Source organism: Bombyx mandarina, chromosome 05, assembly GCF_030267445.1.
Source record: "Bombyx mandarina strain Sakado chromosome 05, ASM3026744v2".
NCBI classification, from domain to species: domain Eukaryota; kingdom Metazoa; phylum Arthropoda; class Insecta; order Lepidoptera; family Bombycidae; genus Bombyx; species Bombyx mandarina.
In genome coordinates, this window is record NC_143212.1 from 4095307 (window position 1) to 4114703 (window position 19397).

At 37.8% G+C, this 19397-nt stretch overlaps 4 protein-coding genes across 10 annotated transcripts in view; 3 read left to right on the forward strand and 1 right to left on the reverse strand.

The window, feature by feature from the left end:
* The window catches only part of Obsc (Obscurin), a 125004-nt gene extending 114389 nt beyond the window's left edge, over positions 1 to 10615 (forward strand). For all 6 annotated transcript variants that reach the window (XM_028178321.2, XM_089727321.1, XM_089727320.1 and 3 more), the window contains 11 exons: positions 49 to 206; positions 1137 to 1261; positions 1829 to 2127; positions 2714 to 3189; positions 3337 to 3452; positions 4047 to 4158; positions 4910 to 5048; positions 5658 to 7080; positions 7582 to 7763; positions 8937 to 9086; positions 10054 to 10615. In XM_028178321.2, coding sequence (XP_028034122.2) covers positions 49 to 206; positions 1137 to 1261; positions 1829 to 2127; positions 2714 to 3189; positions 3337 to 3452; positions 4047 to 4158; positions 4910 to 5048; positions 5658 to 7080; positions 7582 to 7763; positions 8937 to 9086; positions 10054 to 10203 — 3330 coding nt within the window. In that variant the 3' untranslated portion in view covers positions 10204 to 10615. The remainder of the gene's footprint in view (positions 1 to 48; positions 207 to 1136; positions 1262 to 1828; positions 2128 to 2713; positions 3190 to 3336; positions 3453 to 4046; positions 4159 to 4909; positions 5049 to 5657; positions 7081 to 7581; positions 7764 to 8936; positions 9087 to 10053) is intronic.
* A 612-nt stretch (positions 10616 to 11227) lies between these two features.
* On the reverse strand, positions 11228 to 14987 carry LOC114246048 (NEDD8-conjugating enzyme UBE2F). Its single transcript, XM_028178428.2, has 3 exons — positions 14547 to 14987; positions 13911 to 14072; positions 11228 to 13290 (listed from the first exon to the last, which is right to left on the reverse strand). Exons 1-3 carry the CDS (start codon positions 14817 to 14819, stop codon positions 13177 to 13179), a joined length of 549 nt encoding a protein of 182 aa, XP_028034229.2. The 5' UTR covers positions 14820 to 14987; the 3' UTR covers positions 11228 to 13176.
* A 239-nt stretch (positions 14988 to 15226) lies between these two features.
* On the forward strand, positions 15227 to 19315 carry Vps25 (vacuolar protein sorting 25). The gene is made up of 3 exons (XM_028178346.2): positions 15227 to 15436; positions 17065 to 17429; positions 17641 to 19315. Exons 1-3 carry the CDS (start codon positions 15387 to 15389, stop codon positions 17751 to 17753), a joined length of 528 nt encoding a protein of 175 aa, XP_028034147.1. The 5' UTR covers positions 15227 to 15386; the 3' UTR covers positions 17754 to 19315.
* On the forward strand, positions 15260 to 19315 carry Ipk1 (Inositol phosphate kinase 1). Of its 2 annotated transcripts, none has more exons than XM_028178344.2 (3): positions 15260 to 16710; positions 17065 to 17429; positions 17641 to 19315. In XM_028178344.2, exon 1 carries the CDS (start codon positions 15488 to 15490, stop codon positions 16700 to 16702), a length of 1215 nt encoding a protein of 404 aa, XP_028034145.2. In that variant the 5' UTR covers positions 15260 to 15487; the 3' UTR covers positions 16703 to 16710; positions 17065 to 17429; positions 17641 to 19315. The 2 variants fall into 2 exon arrangements, with proteins under 2 accessions (XP_028034145.2, XP_028034146.2); XM_028178345.2 differs by having other exon boundaries at positions 15278 to 16710; positions 16874 to 17429.
* Positions 19316 to 19397: the final 82 nt, after the last annotated feature.

Sequence of the window (19397 nt, forward strand, 5' to 3'; positions counted from 1 at the left end):
TTCGTTTCACGATCGCTACATTTGCTGTTCACCATCCGACATCATCAGATACAGTTCATCGAGCCGGACACGACGGTGCTGGTGATCAAAGACGCGATCCTGAAGGACGAGGGTCTGTACTCCGTGTCCGCGAGGAACGTGGCCGGCTCTGTCAGCTCCTCGGCCATGCTGCACGTAGAGGAAGACGAATATGAATACGCTGACAGGTACTGGTTCTATTCACACAATTACGTACTTCAAAGTGCAGTTCTTGAAGCGGACACTTCTGTGACGCAGCAATGATTTGAAACGGAAAAATGATGATACTCTAAATCTAAATCTCTAAATCTAATCTCTAAATCTTAGACTCTTGCTAAGGACAGTAGTACATACCACAGCGAAATATTTCACATTGATACTAAGGAATAAGTTAGTAAAATAAATTGAAAATAATTTTTTTCTCCTACCGACGCCGATAGTTCGGTTTTCCTCCCGCTGTACAGGGAAGAAAGTCTAAATTTTCCTCCCTGGGTACTGCTGGACAAGTGCGCATGCGCGTTAGTGTCTACGTCTGCTCTCACGCACCTAAAATTCTCCGCCATTGTTGTGCTCGGGTAATTTGCAATATTGTGTTTAGTGTAAAAGTGAAATAAACAAAAGGCAATAAAATTTAATAGTGAAGTATTAAACAAAGATGAGTTAATCAGACAGTTCTTATTCAATTAGTAGTAGTAGTTTATTTAAAAATTAAGAAACAGTTAAATTGTTTTTTTTATGAGTGGGGGGGCTCCCCCCCCCCCTACCCACAGCCAGGGCTTCGCCCCTGAACCCCGGCTCGGTACTCCACGGGTGCTAAGTTTGTAACAATGTCGAACTTTCGACCTGGAAGGAGAAAAAATAGTATGGGAAAAAAGTAGGACATTTGATCCCGCGTACTTGCCATTTTACACGCGGGAGGAAATGTCAAACTTTTCTCCCTTGGTGCACAATGTACTATTTATTCCATGACTATCTATATGTGGAAATAGAAAAAAAAAATTCTAGTAGAAATTTCAATTATTATTTGATTACGACATTAAACTGAACTGATTACATTATTTTAAATTTTCTTAATGCAAAGTAGTACTTAAAGCTGATGAGTATATCGTGATCAACAGGATCCGCGAGCACCCGCCCCGCGTGAAGGCCAGCACGAAGCCGTTCGGAGACCAGTACGACCTGGGCGACGAGCTGGGCCGCGGAGTCCAGGGCGCCGTGTACCACGCGGCCGAGAGACTCACCGGTCAGTACTCCAGTAACTTTTTATGATTTTGAAATGCTGACGATAACAGCATGTGCCCGATTCTTAACAGCCTCCAAAAAGCGCATTTTTGCGTAAGTATACTGGAAAATTTGTATCTAAGACTTGACGTTGCAAGTGACTTACACACCGTACCGTCCTAAGACAGTAATATCTTCTGGTTTGAAGAGTGGGGGACAGACGTTGTGAAATATAATTGAGATTTCGACCTTGTAGCAGCGTTCACGTCGTGATGTCTATGGCTTTACTGGTTATAGGATGTGAGTCCGCACGGGTAGGTACCACCACCCTGCTTATTTTTGCGGTGAAGCAGTAGTGCGTTTCGGTTTGAAGGGTGAAGCAGCCGTTGTAACTATCATAAGATCTTAGAACTCATATCTCAAGGTGGGTGACGCATATACGTTGTAGATGTCTATGGGCTCCAGTAACCACTTAACGCCAGGTGGGCTGTGAGGTCATCCACCCATGTAAGCAATAAAAAAAAGATAAGGTTTAAGAACTTTTATTTCATCTTCCAATAAAAATACTAATCGAACAATATATCATTAGGACGCAACTACGCAGCGAAAATAATGCACGGTCATTCCGAACTGAAGCCGTTCATGAAGAACGAGATAGACATCATGAACCTGCTTAACGACCGGCATCTGATCCGGTTGTACGGAGCCCACGAGCATGACCACACCGTGGCGCTGGTCACGGAGCTGGCGGCGGGAGGGGAGCTACTCAGGGACGGACTCCTGCGGGTTCCTTCCTATCCTGAGAGGCGGGTTGCTTCTATCATCAGGCAACTGCTACTGGGACTAAGGCATATGCACGATAACAGCGTGGCGCACCTTGGACTAACGGTATGACAGTCCTCGTTGTATGTAAATAATCTTACATTACACTAGCGGCCCGCTCCGGCTCCGCTCGGGTCTTTAACAAAAATTTCAACGATATTTGACGATGTTTTATTTTTTTAAATAAAAGAACACTTATTGTGGCATAACTATAATAGTTAGACATAATATGCTGTCGCAACACTTTTTGTAATTAGTAATGTGTTCTACAAAGTCGTAGTACGTTATTTTATTCTATCATAAATAGTCTTCACAGGGCATGCGATGTAAAGAATATTTTAGTTAATTTTTGTACACCTTGGGTTACACTAGTAGAGTTTTAGTAAGGATCCCTAACTTTTTTTCAAAAAATATTTAGCCTATGTCACTCGGGAATAGTGTAGCTTCCAAACAGTGAAAGAATTTTTCAAACCGGTTCAGTAGTTTCGGAGCCTATTCAATACAAACAAACAAACAAATCTTTCCTCTTTATAATATTAGTATAGATATAGATGTGATGCTAGCCTAGCCTAGATTAAAATTAAAGCTAACTAATCATAGATTAATTAAACATATTCAGGATCTTCTCTCACCCTGACCTTCTTCTTCGCAGATTGGCGAACTCTTACTCTCGCACGCCGGCAGCGACGATATAAAGATATGCGACTTCGGACTATCGCGCCGCATTAGGCACAACGAACTGGGCGCCCTCCACTACGGGATGCCGGAGTATGTGGCCCCCGAAGTAGCCAACGGCGATGGCGTCTCCTTCCCAGCCGACATGTGGAGTGTCGGTATCATAACCTACATCCTGCTCAGCGGACACTCTCCATTCCGAGGTCAAAACGACCGCGAGACTCTGACGAGAATTAAGGAAGGCACTTGGAGCTGGCACGATGAGGAATGGTGGTCCCGCCTCAGTACGGAGTCCAGGGATTTCATTTCCAAGTTGTTGGTGTTTAACTGGCACGAACGTATGGACGTGCGGACGGCTCTGTCGCATCCATGGCTGACGCTGGCGGATCGAATCTACCAGGAGGAGTACCAGATCTCGACTGATCGATTGAGGAACTACTACAATTTGTACAGGTAAGTTGCTTTTATAGTCCAAGGTAGTGCTATAACAGCACTGACTTCATCGCGAGCTCATTTGCCACATGTTACCATTTATAGTATTACAAAGTACCAATAGGACTCTGTGTTAAACTTAAGTGTCCTGCTTCCCTCTTCCCGCAGAGACTGGACAAGTAACGCGCAGTGCCGCACATGGTTCCGGCGTCGGCCGCTGGAGGGCGCCTTCCACCACCCCTCTAAGATGGTGTATCCACCCGGGGAAACGTACACACCAGAAGGTCTGCCATTTTTTTTTTTTTTTACATTATTTGTATCTCTGAATGGTCACCATAAGTCTTGTCGCATGTGTCATTTCCACGTTCATCCTCTCGGAGTGAAGTAGGCATCTTACTTCTTGCGCCCCTTATTGACGTCTGATTCTGTTCGTTAAAGTTGTACGAGCAGCTTTCCTTCTGGCTATCTAAGTATCATTGCTTAGATTGCCTAGAACCCTAGACTGGGGACTAAGGCCCTGATTGCAAGGGAGGTATAGATACCTATAAATCTCACTCAGTAGTCTTCCTATCCATCACTATTAAAAATAAAACTATTAGGAAATCAGTGGTAAATATACAACTATATATTAGTTAGCCAAAAATTGTCTATCTGCTTAACCACTTAATAAAAATTATAATGCCGTCACCTTGAGACGTCAGATTGAAGCCTACATTGTATTATTTAAAAGCTACCTTTAAGCCTTTAAGTACCTTGCAAACCCGCAGCTGAACATAGGAATTAGATGATGGTTAGACAAGGAAACTTATTGAAAATACCGTAGATACGTAGACTAGTATGTGTTATTATTAACCATGTTGCATCTATTAAAATTATAGGAACTCCAGACCGCGACATCAGCACCCGCGACCGTAAGCCAGCAGAGTTCGATCTCAACTTCAAGCAGTGGGACCATCCCGACTGGGAGGTTTCCGCCACCTCTGAGAGCCAGTCAGTATAACTCAACTATTTGTGTAACCTGTAAGATGATCTCTTACACTCATACTTGCCTATGGTCTATTGGATCAATGACACGAAGAGTTAATGGTTTTAGTGGGTGGGTACCACCACCTTGCCTGTTTCTACCACGACCCACTATTACGTTTCGACTTGAAGACAGTCGTTGTACTATACAAGCGGCATTTACGTTGAGATATTTATAGGCTTCAATAAGTTCAATAGCTAACAATAGCTTCAATAGTTAACTATAAACTTTAGGTCTAAGAAACTGATAAGTCTAATGTATGGAAACGGTAGTGCAAGGTAGAGGGGAAAAAGGTCAAGCGAAGACATGGATGGAGTGTGTGAATGACGATATGAGAGATAGAGGAATGAGTCTTGAGATGACAGCTGATAGAAAAGAATGGAAGAAAAATATTAGCTGTGCCGACCCCATGAGGTGGAGAAAAAGAAGAAACTTTTTTTTTTGTTATTGCTTGGTTGGACGAGCTCACAAGCCCACCTGGTGTTAAATGGTTACTGGAACTCATAGATCTCTACAACGTAAATACGTCACCCACCTTGAGATACAAGTTATAAGATCTCAGTATAGTCACAACGGCTGCCCCACCCTTCAAACCGAACCGCATTACTGCTTCACAGCAGAAATAGGCAAGGTGATGGTACCTACCCGTGCGGACTCACAAGAGGTTCTACCACCAGTAAAAAACTGATAAATCTAAAGGACTGATGTACTGTACAGTTACCAGAACGGCCCGGACACGTATCTGCTGCAGCTGCGGGACACCCAGTTCCCGGTGCGGCTCCGGGAGTACATGAAGGTGGCCTGTCACCGCTCGCCGGCATACAGCATCAACGCCTTCGACAACTACGACCCCAGGGTGAGACACTCCATCTTAACCAGTTAATGATTCACTAGATTTAATTTAATCAGATAGTAACTTACATATGTGTGTGAGTGTGTGTGCGTGTGAGCGTATGTGTGTATGTATACATGGTATTTAGACATCTGTTCAGTTGTTAATTTTTTTCTGTATGCAACTGTTTTGAATTGCAATCCAGATTGTTATGTTAAACATTTAAACCAGGAAAACTGTAAAGTATTTAAAACGTCGAAAATAATATACATCTCTATATATAAAAATGAATTGCTGTTCGTTAGTCTCGCTAAAACTCGAGAACAGCTGAACCGATTTGGCTAATTTTAGTCTTGAATTATTTGTGGAAGTCCAGAGAAGGTTTAAAAGGTAGATAAATATGAAAATACTAGGAATTAAATAAAAATAACAATTTTGTTTTTCCTTTGAGGTGTCCCCCGTCGGACGCGTTTTCCTTTTGTTTGTTTTAAGTTTGTTTTATACAAAAGTTTAGGTCTTTCATTTATCGATTGTGGCACTACGAAATCTGCCGGGTCAGCTTTTAGTCAATAAAAATGGGAGGTTAATGCTTAAAAGTAATTTTAATTATAACGAAGCGTTCGTCTTCATCAGACCCCGATTATACGAGAACGTCGTCGCTTCACCGACATCATGGACGAGGAGATAGACGACGAGCGCCGAGATCGGATCAATGGATACGGGAGCGAGTCCGGCACCGTGCGGAGGCTGCGACACGAGCTGGGCACGCGGCTCGACTCCTACGCCGAGGCTCAGGCCTTCATGGAGGCCAAGAAGGACGGCTGTCTGCCCTTTTTCCGCGAGAAGCCGCAGCTACTACCGGTCAGGGAGGGTGAACCCGCCAAGCTGTCCTGCTTCGCGGTCGGCGACCCCAAACCCGTCATCCAGTGGTTCAAGAACGACATGGTCATCGCTGAAGGGCAACGCATCAAGATCGTGGAAGACGAAGAGGGACGCTCTACGCTCGAGTTCAATCCTTCCATGCATCACGACATTGGATTCTACAAGGTGGTCGCCAGGAATAAAGTAGGGCAGACTGTAGCTCGCACCAGGGTTGTAGAAGCTACCACACCTGACGCTCCTGACGTTCCTACCGCTGCTGAGGTCTCAGACACAGAAGTGTTGTTACGTTGGAAACAACCCAAGTACGACGGCAACTCGCCTGTCCTCTGCTACAGCCTGCAGTACAAGGCCGGCGACAGCGTGGAGTGGAAAGAGGTTGCCAACAACATCGACCACGAGTTCTTCGTCGTCCGAGATCTTAGTCCGGACACCAGCTACCAGTTCCGCCTCTCCTCCAGAAACCGAATAGGCTGGAGCGAGAAGGGTGCTCCCACCAACCTTGTCAAGACGCGTGAGGCTGGTGCGAGCAAGATCGAAGTCACAAAAGCTATGAGGCATCTTCAACAGCTCACCGAATCCGGCCAGGAGATTGTTCTCGATGAAGAAAAGCCGCAGTTAGACTACTCGACCGAGAAGCAGCCCGTGGAGTGGTACAGCGCCAATACGTTCACAGAGCGGTACAGCTTCATCTCGGAGCTGTGGCGTGGGAAGTTCTCCATTGTCGTCAAGGGAGTTGACAAGACAAACGACACTGTCGTGGTCGCCAAGATCCTCGAGAACAGACCAGAGACCGAGGTCCTGGTCCAGCGAGAGTACGAGTGTCTGCGAAGGCTGCGGCACGAGAGGATCGCAAACCTGCTCTCGGCGTACAGAGCTCCAGGCTCACCGGTTTCCGTTCTGATCTTGGAGCGACTACAAGGGGCAGACGTGCTGACGTTCCTGGCAAGTCGCCATCAGTACTCGGAGCAGCTGGTGGCCACGGTGATCACGCAGGCGTTGGACGGACTACAGTACCTGCACTGGCGCGGTTACTGCCACCTGGACCTACAGCCAGACAACTTCGTCATGGCCTCCGTCCGCTCGGTGCAGGTCAAACTCGTGGACTTTGGATCTGCTCATAAAGTCACCAAGCTCGGCACCAGTGTGCCGCAGGTTGGACATCTAGAATACAAAGGTGAGCTTTATTTTTCAATTTATACTATTTCTTTCGGTTTCTCTTGGCTAAATTTCAGAGTGGAAGGAAGATCGTGTATAAAATACCAATAGACCATATCGACGCTTGAAAGGCAAAAGTGACTAAGCGACAATAACTGCTTTGTACATAAATGATAGGCAATAAACATATTCGATGCGCAAAAAAAAAAAATTTCTAGGTTTAAATTAAAATCATTTCAATCCTACAGCTACTAGCGAGATTCTACTACAGCTAGGTTCGTTAAAATAAATTTTGTGTTCAGGTATTTCAACTTTAAATTAGTCTACTGTAAAGTTCACGCATTGTCGCTTAGTCACGTTTGCCTTTCAAGCGTCGATATGTACTTACTCATAGTGAACGGCAAGGGCAGGTCCCGTCCCATTGTACCGCCATTGTACCTACCTGCTTCTCCCGCACAGCAATCGTGTGATTCATACTACATATTATAAAATCAAAGAGTTTAAACTACTTTCCTTTCAGCCCCGGAAATAATAAACGACGAGCCAGCGTATCCTCAGACGGACATCTGGTCCATCGGAGTCCTGGCCTACATCTTGCTGAGCGGAGTCTCTCCCTTCAGAGGGAACGACGATAATGAGACCAAACAGAACATCTCCTTCGTCAGATACAGATTCGAGCATCTGTACAGCGAGATCACGCAGGTCAGTACGAGTCGGGAGTCACTGTGAATTTAATCTTTCGCAGAGTACGTAGGTACGATGCGCGATAAAGATTTATTTAATGCTATTTTTTAATTGCTGGATGATAGATGGATTAGGCAACTGACCGGAACCGATGGAGGCTGACAGTCGACAAGCTAAAACGGAGTCACGATCCTCAGCAATGAGGGAGCGATGGAGAAGAAGATGGATTAGATGGATGGACGAGCTCACAGCCCACCTGATGTTAATTGGTTACCGGAGCCCATAGACATCTACAACGTAAATGCGCCACCCACCTCGAATTATGAGTTCTAAGAAATAGGCAGGGCGGTGATACCATCCCGTGCGGACTCACAAAAGGTCCTACCACCAGTAATTACGCAAATTACAATTTTGCGGGTTTGATTTTTATTAATTCCGGATTTTCGGAATTGGAACACCGGTGCATCGCTCTACACGAATATACCGGACGTCTTATCCTTTAGGCCAGGACGACTTTAATCCCTTATTTGTACATAAGGACAGCCTGTTTTGATTCCGTAGGCCATTGCATGAATAAAAAAAATCGGTTGTCTGTAAAGTCGGTTTACTGACGATAGTTGAACGTGACAACGTCATAAGAAAATACGCCTCAGAGCGAGGTAACGTCGCACGAGTCATGTTTTTTCGTGCGTGCAGCCGGCTCCATCGAATTATAAGACGTTGTCACGTCAAAAATACATTTAACATTTATGAGGCATTTATATTTCTGCTAATGTCTTAACCCTATCTAAACATCATAGTTCCGAACCAATACATGTCTTTTTTTGTAAATTCTTCAGGCCAATAGGTAATTGTATTATTACAACTAGTGTCCAGTGGTCGAAACAAGATCTAGATAATGTTTGAAATCAAGATCTAGACGAATATATTGTTTGTAATGCAATCGTTGATATTGATAACATCAGACGTGATAGTTGTAAGACAGTCTGCTATATTAAACAAAATACAATGCAAGAGTATTATTACATAAATTCATAAACAAACCTTTTTTAGCATTTGACAACTTATGTACATACATAGCTTCAAATGCTTTCCCCGAACTATAAAAAGTGTCACGTATCAAGCACCTATTGATAGATCTCTGAAATGAGGACTACGAACAAAGTTCTCTAATCACCGATGATTGTTCAGGAGGCCACCAGATTCCTGATGTTCGTCTTCAAGAAGGTTCCCCTGAAGCGTCCGACGGCCGAGGAGTGCCACGAGCACCGTTGGCTAGCGCAGTCGGACTTCATCAGCAAGAAGAGAGAACGAGCTATTTTCTCAAGCAGTAAACTTAAGGTACGAGAACTGAGCAGGAAACTGTACTTATTAATACGCTTTTATTAGCTTCAGACGTTATCTTTAGTTATTATTAGGCGATATTAGTTTGTAACGGAATCTTTGAACATGATTTTGTCCCCCTTCAAAACGTCGGATTAACTCGAAATGTGGTATACTTATTAAGGACCGATGACAATTCAATATTAAAAAAAAATTTAAAAAATTTAAATTCAACTAAAAAATGAAAAATCAATTATAGTTTATTACATCAGTAATTATAAATATTTTATGAACAGATATGAGTAGAAGAGTTATTTTGATAATATCCTGAAAAGCACCCCATGGTTTTTTTACAAAAAAATCATTTTTTCTTACACTATTTTTAATTCAAATTTATTAAAATTCATTTTCTATTTTTTAGTTGCATTTTCTATAAAAGCGTATTTTGTTAGTTTTTTTAAACTATTATTAATTTTTTATTTGAAAAGAGCCATTCTTGACTATAATTCTCGTTCTATGTACAATAAATAGCCGCGATCTAATTTCTATAAGTCACATCGATATCTTATGTCTAGAACAAACGATTTAAAAGTTTCAAACGTTAGAACTTAGCATAAGCACTAGGTATTTTCCTGCCTAGCCCTCTCATGAACATCCTGAGCACTGGGCCGTAGCCCAGAGCCAACCATTCGCAACGAGTTTTAACATCCGACGCTCAGGTTTTTGATGATTCCACCGTACATATCATATAGCCGTTGTCTCGGCTACCAGTGTGCTTAGTGCGAGTTTCATAACATTCTCGATAGCGTAAAAGTTAAGCCAATTGTGTATGCAATTGGAACAGCGCCCCTAGCGGCAAAAGTACGCAAACGTTCCCATTGCATACAAATATGAGTTAACTTTTACGCTATCGAGAACGTTAAAAAACTCGCACTAAGCACACAGCATAGTTTAATTGTAAACGAACCCTTTACTTCGTTTACAGGAATTCTCAGATGAATACCACGAACGTAAGGCCCATGAAGCATCGCAAGCCGACACGTTAACCGAAGCCTTCGGTCAGTTCGCACCGAGACTGCTCACCAGGTCCAACAGCATCCAAGAAGAACTGCTCACGAATCTCTCTAGCCAATAAACAATTTACACATTTTTTTGGAATGGCAACATTTTTTTTGCTTTTATCATTATTAAAGAATTAGCTTGAAGAGTGATGGACTTAATAACCTGTTGCAATAACATATCAAAATTTTAACAGCATAAAAGTAATCATAGAATTAAATCGCTTTCTCAAACTCAAAAATAAACCTTAAAAAGGTGTTGTCATACCAAAATTGTTTATTCATCTTTATCATTACACCAAAGTTTCATTTAAATCCCAAAAACATATTTATTCTAGTCAACGCGGATAATTTGTTACGAATCTTTTGTTATCTGTTAAGCTACAATTTTTTTTGTATACAACTTTTGTACTATTTATTTATTTATACTAATTGGTAATTATTATTGATGCTCCAGTATTAAAGTCTTTAATAAAGAGCATTACTTTATCTTAGAATTTTTATTTATTTTAACCAGTGTCCAAATAAAACTGAGACATCGATCTCATGTTTCAAGGTGATAGTGTTCACGTTGTTGAGTCTATGGTGTGCGTAGTGCGAGTTTTTTAACGTTCTCGATAGCGTAAAAGTTACCTCAAATACGCATGGAGTTGGAACTTTGCCTACGTTTGTCGCCAGGGGCGCTGTTGCAACTGCATACAAAATTGAGTTAGCTCTTATACTCTCAAGAACGTTAAAAAACTCGAACTAAGCACATAATCACTTCAGCCAAGTAAACCGGAAGATAAGTTACGAAGCTGTAAGTTATATTGTACCTTAAATTCGCATAGCAGTTATTAATTTTTACGGCTATTTGTTACTGAACCTTTAGGTCGGTCTTATTTTTCGTATTTTCAGTAATTTTAATAAAATGAACACGAAAAGAAATATCCAGTAGTTTCGTTCCCAATTTTCAGTTACTAAATCAGGTTAATAACTGCCATTATTATACATTGAAACCTTAATAATCACTAACTTACCAAACCAATAAAATTTCTCACTGCATCACTCTTTAGACAATCTCTAAAAAACCAGGACAGAACAGGAAGCCATAGACAATAATAGTCACTCTTTGCCTTTTATTTATTAAAACTTAAAACTAGAATAAATTCTATAGATTACTCACCAAATATCATAGATAATACATTTGACCAAACATTTAGGATTTACAATTAGGAATCTGTTGCTTCTTCGTCTCATCAAATCTTAAATAATAACAGGGATGTTATAATATTTTTAAAATACTCCATGATAAAATGATCCAAAGTAACAAAATTATCAGTTCGTTTAATTTATCAAAGTTACAAAGTTCTCAAACTTGATGAGTTATTTGTCAAACCCAATTGTCAATTAAGATGCACATGCTCATGACATCACAAGAGAGAAAGAGAGAGAGAGGGGGAGAGAGAAAGAGATGAAATATTGTACAATCGAAAGCATGCAACATCCCTATTATTACAATATTCATTCATTTCAAATTTGATATTATTTTCTATATAAAGATATTTAATACACATATTTATATGCGCGGTACCATTTTACAAGAAAACTCCTAAGCCTACCTGATGCTACTATAAAAATATGTTCACAATAACAAGACTGAATGTTTGAATTTTCAATAAAATTAAGCAATTTTTCATCAATAATGTATGTAATTTAAATTCATCTGATTATATTAACTGCATGAAATGTTTTTAAATCACACATAATAGTCTAACATGTATAACACAATTCTAAAAATTTGAAATGTTTTTGTTGGATGTATAAATAAACAACAAATCTAAAACGTGATTTTAAACTTGATCCAATGTTAATTTGTAATAATATAATTTGACATTGACCGAAATACCATCTAAAAGTCTCAAAATATTTCGATCATAATGAAGATTATATTCACTTCAAACAAATTGTAAGTTTTCTGACGGAACCCACAGATAATGTCATCAATATTAGAGACAAATCAACTAAAAAACTTTGTGACGCGACTTTTTTTGTTTTTCCATGTTTAACTCGATTTGCTTAAAAGCCTATTTACACCAGGTCATTGAAATAATTATAAATAGGGCAGTACATTCGAAGAGGTAGACTAAACATAGTGTGAATATTGCACGATACAATAGACAGTTTACAACACAATTTATACAATTAAAACTATTGTGGAAGCTTTTTGGCACAATATAGCACAATAAAAAATAAGCAGCACAATTTTAGTAATCATTCAATTACCACAAACCAAGTAAATGAATCACAACAAGCTTTAATACCTTATTGTAGGACAAAAGAGACGCAGCAATTACTGTGTCATTATAATGAAAGTTACTGAAGGAAGAGTCATGAAAATAGATAGAATAAATGCAACAGACCAAAAGATATATCAGAGTTGTCTAAATTTATTATCTACTGCAAACACCCATGGTCACAATTGTAGTTGCCAACATAAATTATGGCTTTAGAAATGAAATAATTTTTTTTCAAAGACTGGTGGGGTGCTTGCATAACCAGTTTGGCTACAAATTTTAATACATTGTGCAATCATGGCAGGCAGGGTACAGAGAAAGGTCATAAATAGCAGTATCAAATATAGATTAAGTCTAAATATAGTTCAGGCTTGAATGACAAAATCAGCAAGAGTTAATCAGAGAAATGATCATTAATTTTAACTATCTACATATCTTGACTCTTCACAGACATGCAACACTGAATAGTAATGTTTTATTACTTCAATAATATGTTAAGCTTTTTACTAGAAATTACACTCATAACACATTAAAAATTAATCTTAACATCAGTATTTTTTTAAGTCCAATCTTTATTAAAATAAACATAGTAACAGACATAAATGTAATTAAATAATTATGATTGTTTGTTCTGAGCGCTATGATAAACCTAAATTTTCATATATGGTAAAAGCCTAAATTCAACCCTACTTCAAAATACATTTTTGGACACAAAAACTTTTTCGTTTGAGCTAATCAGAACTGAAGTGGGTTGCAGCACTGTTTAAACCTGTTTCATCTTTTCCCCTTTGAAATATATTCCTGTACCTTAACCTGAAATTGAACTTTGTCCTTGTTGTACATTTCAGCTGCTTCTATGTTTAATGGGTCATCAAAGTTAAGCAGATCCTAAAAATAAACATTTTTTTTAAGTATATTTAAATTGAAGGCAAACAATCCTTAATTACAAGTTTTTCTTTTTCTTATTGTCTAGATATGTGAACCAGCTCAAGACCCTCTTGTTTTTCTATGGACGGCAGGGTTCATAAATGTCACAGTATGAATACCGTCACCCAATTTGAAAGATAAGGTGCATAAAAGCAGCAGTGCCTTAGTTGTATAAAAGCAGTCCCAACGCATGACTGTTCCGCGACAGAGATGGGCAGGGTGGTGGAAACTACCTGTGTGCACTTGCAATATACTGTTGGCTACTATCAGATGTCTAGCATCCATCTAAATAAAATCATGGAAAACTTGACATCTTTTTCAATTCTATGTGATGACTCCTAAAATTATTTTAATGTTAACACTATACAGTTTGATTTGTAAAATAAGGTAATGTCTGATTAGCAGGGCATCAACTAAATTTTGCTATTACATTGTTCTATCCTCACCAAAGACCAACATTATAACTAAGAAAGAGATATATTTCATAGCTTTCTTCTAGGGAGTGCCCAGTCTATCAGCATGCATAGGAATTTGTGATATACTTTATAGGATATAGGTTATAGGATAAACAAATGACTTACCGTAAAAAGTGAGTTCAAGCCCCATACAACATCTTTGAGCCTCCTGGTAGGTGCCCAGCCATGCTCATCAATAGAAGTCTGTCTCAGTAATGACAAACAGATGTCTCCATCTACATTAATATTAGGATGCCATAATTTTGTTAAACACTTCACTCTTGGTGGCTGAAATGACACATGAAATAACTAGTTTAAATTTATTTTTAGTGCATTATTATTGATGCATTTTATATTTTTTTATTACTCCTCAGAATTTGCTCAGTAGTAACTTGGATGACAACATTGAATTATGACTTTTTTGATAATTTCATTGTCAAACTTTTGCAAAGCACAACTCTGACAATTTCAGGTAGTGAAATCTGTGAAAATTGTACAAAATCAAAATAAAATCACATAATGAAAGCAAATCATAAGAGAATGTTTTTATTATTCTTCTTTATGTTATTCTGAGAAACAAAGGAGGTTAATGCATGCATTACATTAAGTTCATATTAATTGGGGAAGAAGCGTTATCATCAAAGGGCAAAGAATAAAGTAGTGGACATCCAACTTTAAACTTAAATATATTAAATACAAAACAAGTATGAATGAACAATGATGTTGAAAAAATTCAACAAATATTAGAATATTCATACTTACAGCCATATTATATTCTTCAGTTATAATGACACTAAACTTAAATTTACCACCTTTCCAATACCCCTCATCAGGAGCTACTGTTAATATGAATTCACTAAGCAGATTTGGGTCTTCGAACTTCACGCTACAAGTTGCTGGAAGGTTCTCTTCCATCTCCTGTACTTCTTTTACTAACAATTTATCTCGTATTGATATCCTTTTAACTGGCTCCGTGGTCAGGCCTATTGTAGGAGGAGAATGCTCCTTTTTAAGTTTCCTATTAAGGGTTATCATTTTGGAACTTCAAATAATAGTCATTCAAAAGAAAGTAACATATCAAATTGTGTCTGTAATGTATAAAATTCAAGATAAAATTCAAATTAAATGTAAATTCAATACAATCTCGAAACTCGCAAATTCCTTCAATAGCCAAGATATTGACAAATAGTGACAATCCTTCTTTTGGCAGATGACTTAGGCATTTTGAACAAAACTAGTCTTCGGTTTTCGTGAATGATAAAAATCTAGAGACATTTTGTAATTCATGTGATTTATTCCTATAGTTATATCTTAAAGTTATGTCCTATTTATAAAATTTAAAATTTAAATATCACATTTAATAATTTGGTTAGTTCATTTTCACTGACATATTAATGCTAAATGGCTGAAATACTACTGCCTGAAAAAAAAAAGTTTGTCTGTGATCAAAGAGGTCAACGACACCAAGTATCGACAATCGACTTTTCACGAACATCAAGTAAATTTTGTGAAGTCGTGAAAACAGCTGGAAAATTACAAGCATTTTGTGTACATAAAAATCTTCATTAGTCTTTTATAATTATTCGGTTGTGTTTCACGAGTATGGCAGAAATATCGTGGCCTTGGCAGTATAACTTTCCCCCGTTCTTTACGTAAGTAAATCACATTTATTGCTAACACACCTTGGTACGTATTCACTAGCCATGGAGGTGTTCGGGAAACAATGCAAATACATCAACGAAGGGAACGTCCATATCGTTCTAGAAGTTGTCGGAACTGATTATGTTCTGCGGCTCATCAAACAGGACGGGCAGCAGATAAACGTGAATGACGTCCGAGATTCAGTGAATTTCGTCAATTTAGTCATGATACCGCTGTTGAATAACAATTTTCAATGCAAAGAGGTCATTGTGACCATGGCAGAAGAGGAAGCGAGCAGATTGAGCCACGCCCTTTATCACATTCGACCCACTCACCGACACTTCAAGTCCATTCTTAGTCAGTATGCAATTAGAGCACCGAATCTTGCACTGGTCAGTCCGCTGTGCGAGACCAACTACTGCGTCGAAATCAAACCGAAGGAAGGTTTCATATCCAAATCGCTCTGTGCTCATTCTAAATGCTACTTTTGTCTAAAGCAATACTTGAAAGTAGAGACAAACAAAGTTGAGAAACACAGTTCATATTGTCCATTAGATCTGTTCTCCGGAGATAAATACAGAATGCGCGATGCTCTACTCCATCTCATAGAAAACCCTCAGAACAATTTCAAACTTTTTAAGAATGGTGTGGTCATTTATGATGATAAATCAGATTTGAAGACTTTTCATAATATAATTGAAAGAATAAATATCTTTGGCACGACTGATGGATTTTTAAATTTCATCATACAATTGTTACTGGCTGATGATTTTAGTTCAGATTTAGACCTCAAAGAAACTAAAGCTAGTGTTAAATATTTCAAAATACAAAAAAGGAATGAATGTGTCGATGATTCCATTTTGACTTCCAACACATTCCTGTACAAACTGCTAGAGCTTCAGAAGCTTGGGGACAGTGTTAATTTTGACATAACAAATTATTTGAAACATGAAGATGGAGGATATGTCTCGATGATAATAGAAAATGCTGCTAATCTGAATCTCGGTGAAGCCAAAGACAAAGAGCACTTCTTTAAAAATTTGGAGCCTGTACATAGGGCATTGATTGCTGCCGTGGCAAGAGACTGCTCTATAATGATCAGCTTTTCTCCAAACTATGTGGAGAACATTCCGTGTGTCCAAAAGAAGGAACACAAGATAATGTACAGAGTTTCTGTAACAGATCTGGAACCAAAATCTATTAAAAACTTAGTTAAACGAAAAGAGACTGAAAGTGAAATGATTGAGATATACCAGAGGTATATGAAACAGAAATGAGTGAAAGTGTAAGTACTATTAATTTCCACAAATGTCCATTAGTTCCCTTGTTATTGTTGGCTTTTCCATGTAAAACATTTTTAAATTGATTTGCTCTGAATGCAATTGGCTTTTTAATTTTCATCCTATGTTTATTTGTTAAAGTTAAGATTTTTATTTATTGTGTTACAGGTAATAAAATAGCAAAAGGCTTAGGACACAGATAATAAAAATTAAGTGTCAACCTTACCTCAAGATAGAACCCAATTATTATTTTTAACTTTTTTAGTATTCACATAATAATATAGATAATAAGTATCAAATTAATTATATTTGAAACATAAATAATGCACACAATTAGAAATAGGTTCATTTTGTTACAGAATCCAACCGCACACTGAGACAAGATCTAAACAACTAGAAGCATGGGAACAATTAATAACAGATTATTTGAAGGCAACAAAACAATCTACGATAGATATCAGGGAGGCATCAAACACACCGCTTTTCAATAACATAGAAATTAATAGAAAATTGTCTCAGGAAGCTATTTTAACAATATTGGAGGACATGGCTAAGGCTGGCAAGGCCGCTCCCATTGACAAGAGCAAAAACGTGTGGGAGGTATATTGGCACTCGCTGGATGAGTGGGGAAATATGATTTACAACTGGGCATGTAATAATGGGTTTAATAATTCAGTTTGTACATTGTTTGAGCTGAGAGAAGGAGATAATACTGCTGACCAAGGTAGGATATCATCTGATAATCACCGAATACTGTATAGTATCATTCGTTTATTTAAACTTCTTTTTTAACGAAATAAAAAATCATAATCATTAAATTATCTCATAAATACCTTAAAATGATCATTCATTTCATAATTCAAGGATCCGCCATACATCATTTCATCGCAAAATAAAATTGATTTTATCTGTTATTAACTGTTATAATATTTCAGAATTTCATAACCTTGATATGAATGTCCTGGTCAAAGCATTAAAGTCACTGGAAGCCAAAGGTCGATGCGAACTCATGGAATTTGATGACAACCAGGGTGTAAAGTTCTTTTAAATGAACATATTAAGGACGAGAACGGAACTGCAGCATGGATCCAGCAAAGGTCATAGCTAGGGGACTTTTTACAGCCACGTCAGCCTCGTGTAGCTGGTAAGATCATGTGTAACTCATGGAATCATAACTAGGGGATTTGTTTAAAGCCATGAACTCATTCTGCCAAAGCTATTGTGTTCGGATTGGAGCATTTTCACGGACATTACCATTAATAAAATTGCATAGAGAATATTAAACATATTATCTGTGCTCATATTATAATTATTAATAAATTGACTTTTTTTAAGTGACATGTGTAAATTAAAAGTTGTATACTGGAATGTGTAAATAAATATTTTCTGTTAATTTAAAATAGGGAAAGTGCATTTATATTGTCGTCTCATCTTACCTACATAGGTAGTCATTATACAAAATAATTTTCAATGTTATTACATATTTTATTACAATCATAAACTAATGGTGTATTCAAATTTTTTTGATGGTCTAGTTCTTACAATTTATAAATAATAATGTAGTTTCATATGTGTGTGTTAGATAAATTATTAATATTAATTAATGTTTAATAAATATTGTGTAATAGCGATTGTGTTAAAACACATAATATGTTAAAATTATTTGATGTTACATTGTAAGATTAGATTTCTGGTCATTCATAATAGTTTAAATTCACTAAGAAGATTTTAATAAACAAATATAACAAGATCTTGTAGGATAAATTTTAGTGTGCAATTTTTAGTAGAAATACAATATAAAAAATACATATATTATTGATAAACATGTTTCCTGATTGTGTGGTCATCAGTTCACAGATAATGTACCCAATAATTTAAGTTATTTAAAAACGTAAAAGTTAAGGTTATCTGTGTAACGGAACTTGTTTCGGAATGCACAAATAGCCTTTCTAGTATTGCCATAACATAAAAATGCATCACGGTACAAAAATATTTACAGGCTGTTAATTTTCAGAGTAGGGTCTGTAAATTACTATAACACTTGGCATTCACAACGGCGAAATTAATTTTAACTTCGTACAAATCTGTATTGTTCGGACGGCAGCCTATACATGGGCATAATTTTATATGAAAATATATACTTCAGTTTTCGCAAGCCGTGAACATAATGAGATGCTTTTACGGCTTAATACAATTAGACGGTAGTTGCAAAATATTTCCTGGTCCGTAGTGACCACGAAACGTGTTAAATAATAAAAGCGAGATTAAAATGTAAAATTACTTTAAATAGAGTATGAGTTTTGTTTTTGGATGTCATAATAAACTTAATTAATACAAGGCTTGTCTCGCTGGGTAGTCTGTCTGTAATATGGATGTTTAATAACACAGGCTTATTGCGTCTACAGCCGTTTTGATAGCCGAATAAAAAAAAATTACACGTCATGTATTTTAATGAAATAAATATGTACAATAGACTATTTATTGGCGGCCTTTGCTATGTTCTCGGCCTTACTGCTTTTTTCTTAGGATAAGTACATTTTATTATCTATGGATGTAATAGGCATTTTTAAGTGATATTTTCGATGTTAATATATTGATGTATTTTAAAAATGTTGTGTTGTTTTATTCGTAAAGCACCTCACTTTAGTGTTGACATTAATCATCTCAAGTTGTTCCGCCTAATACTGGAACT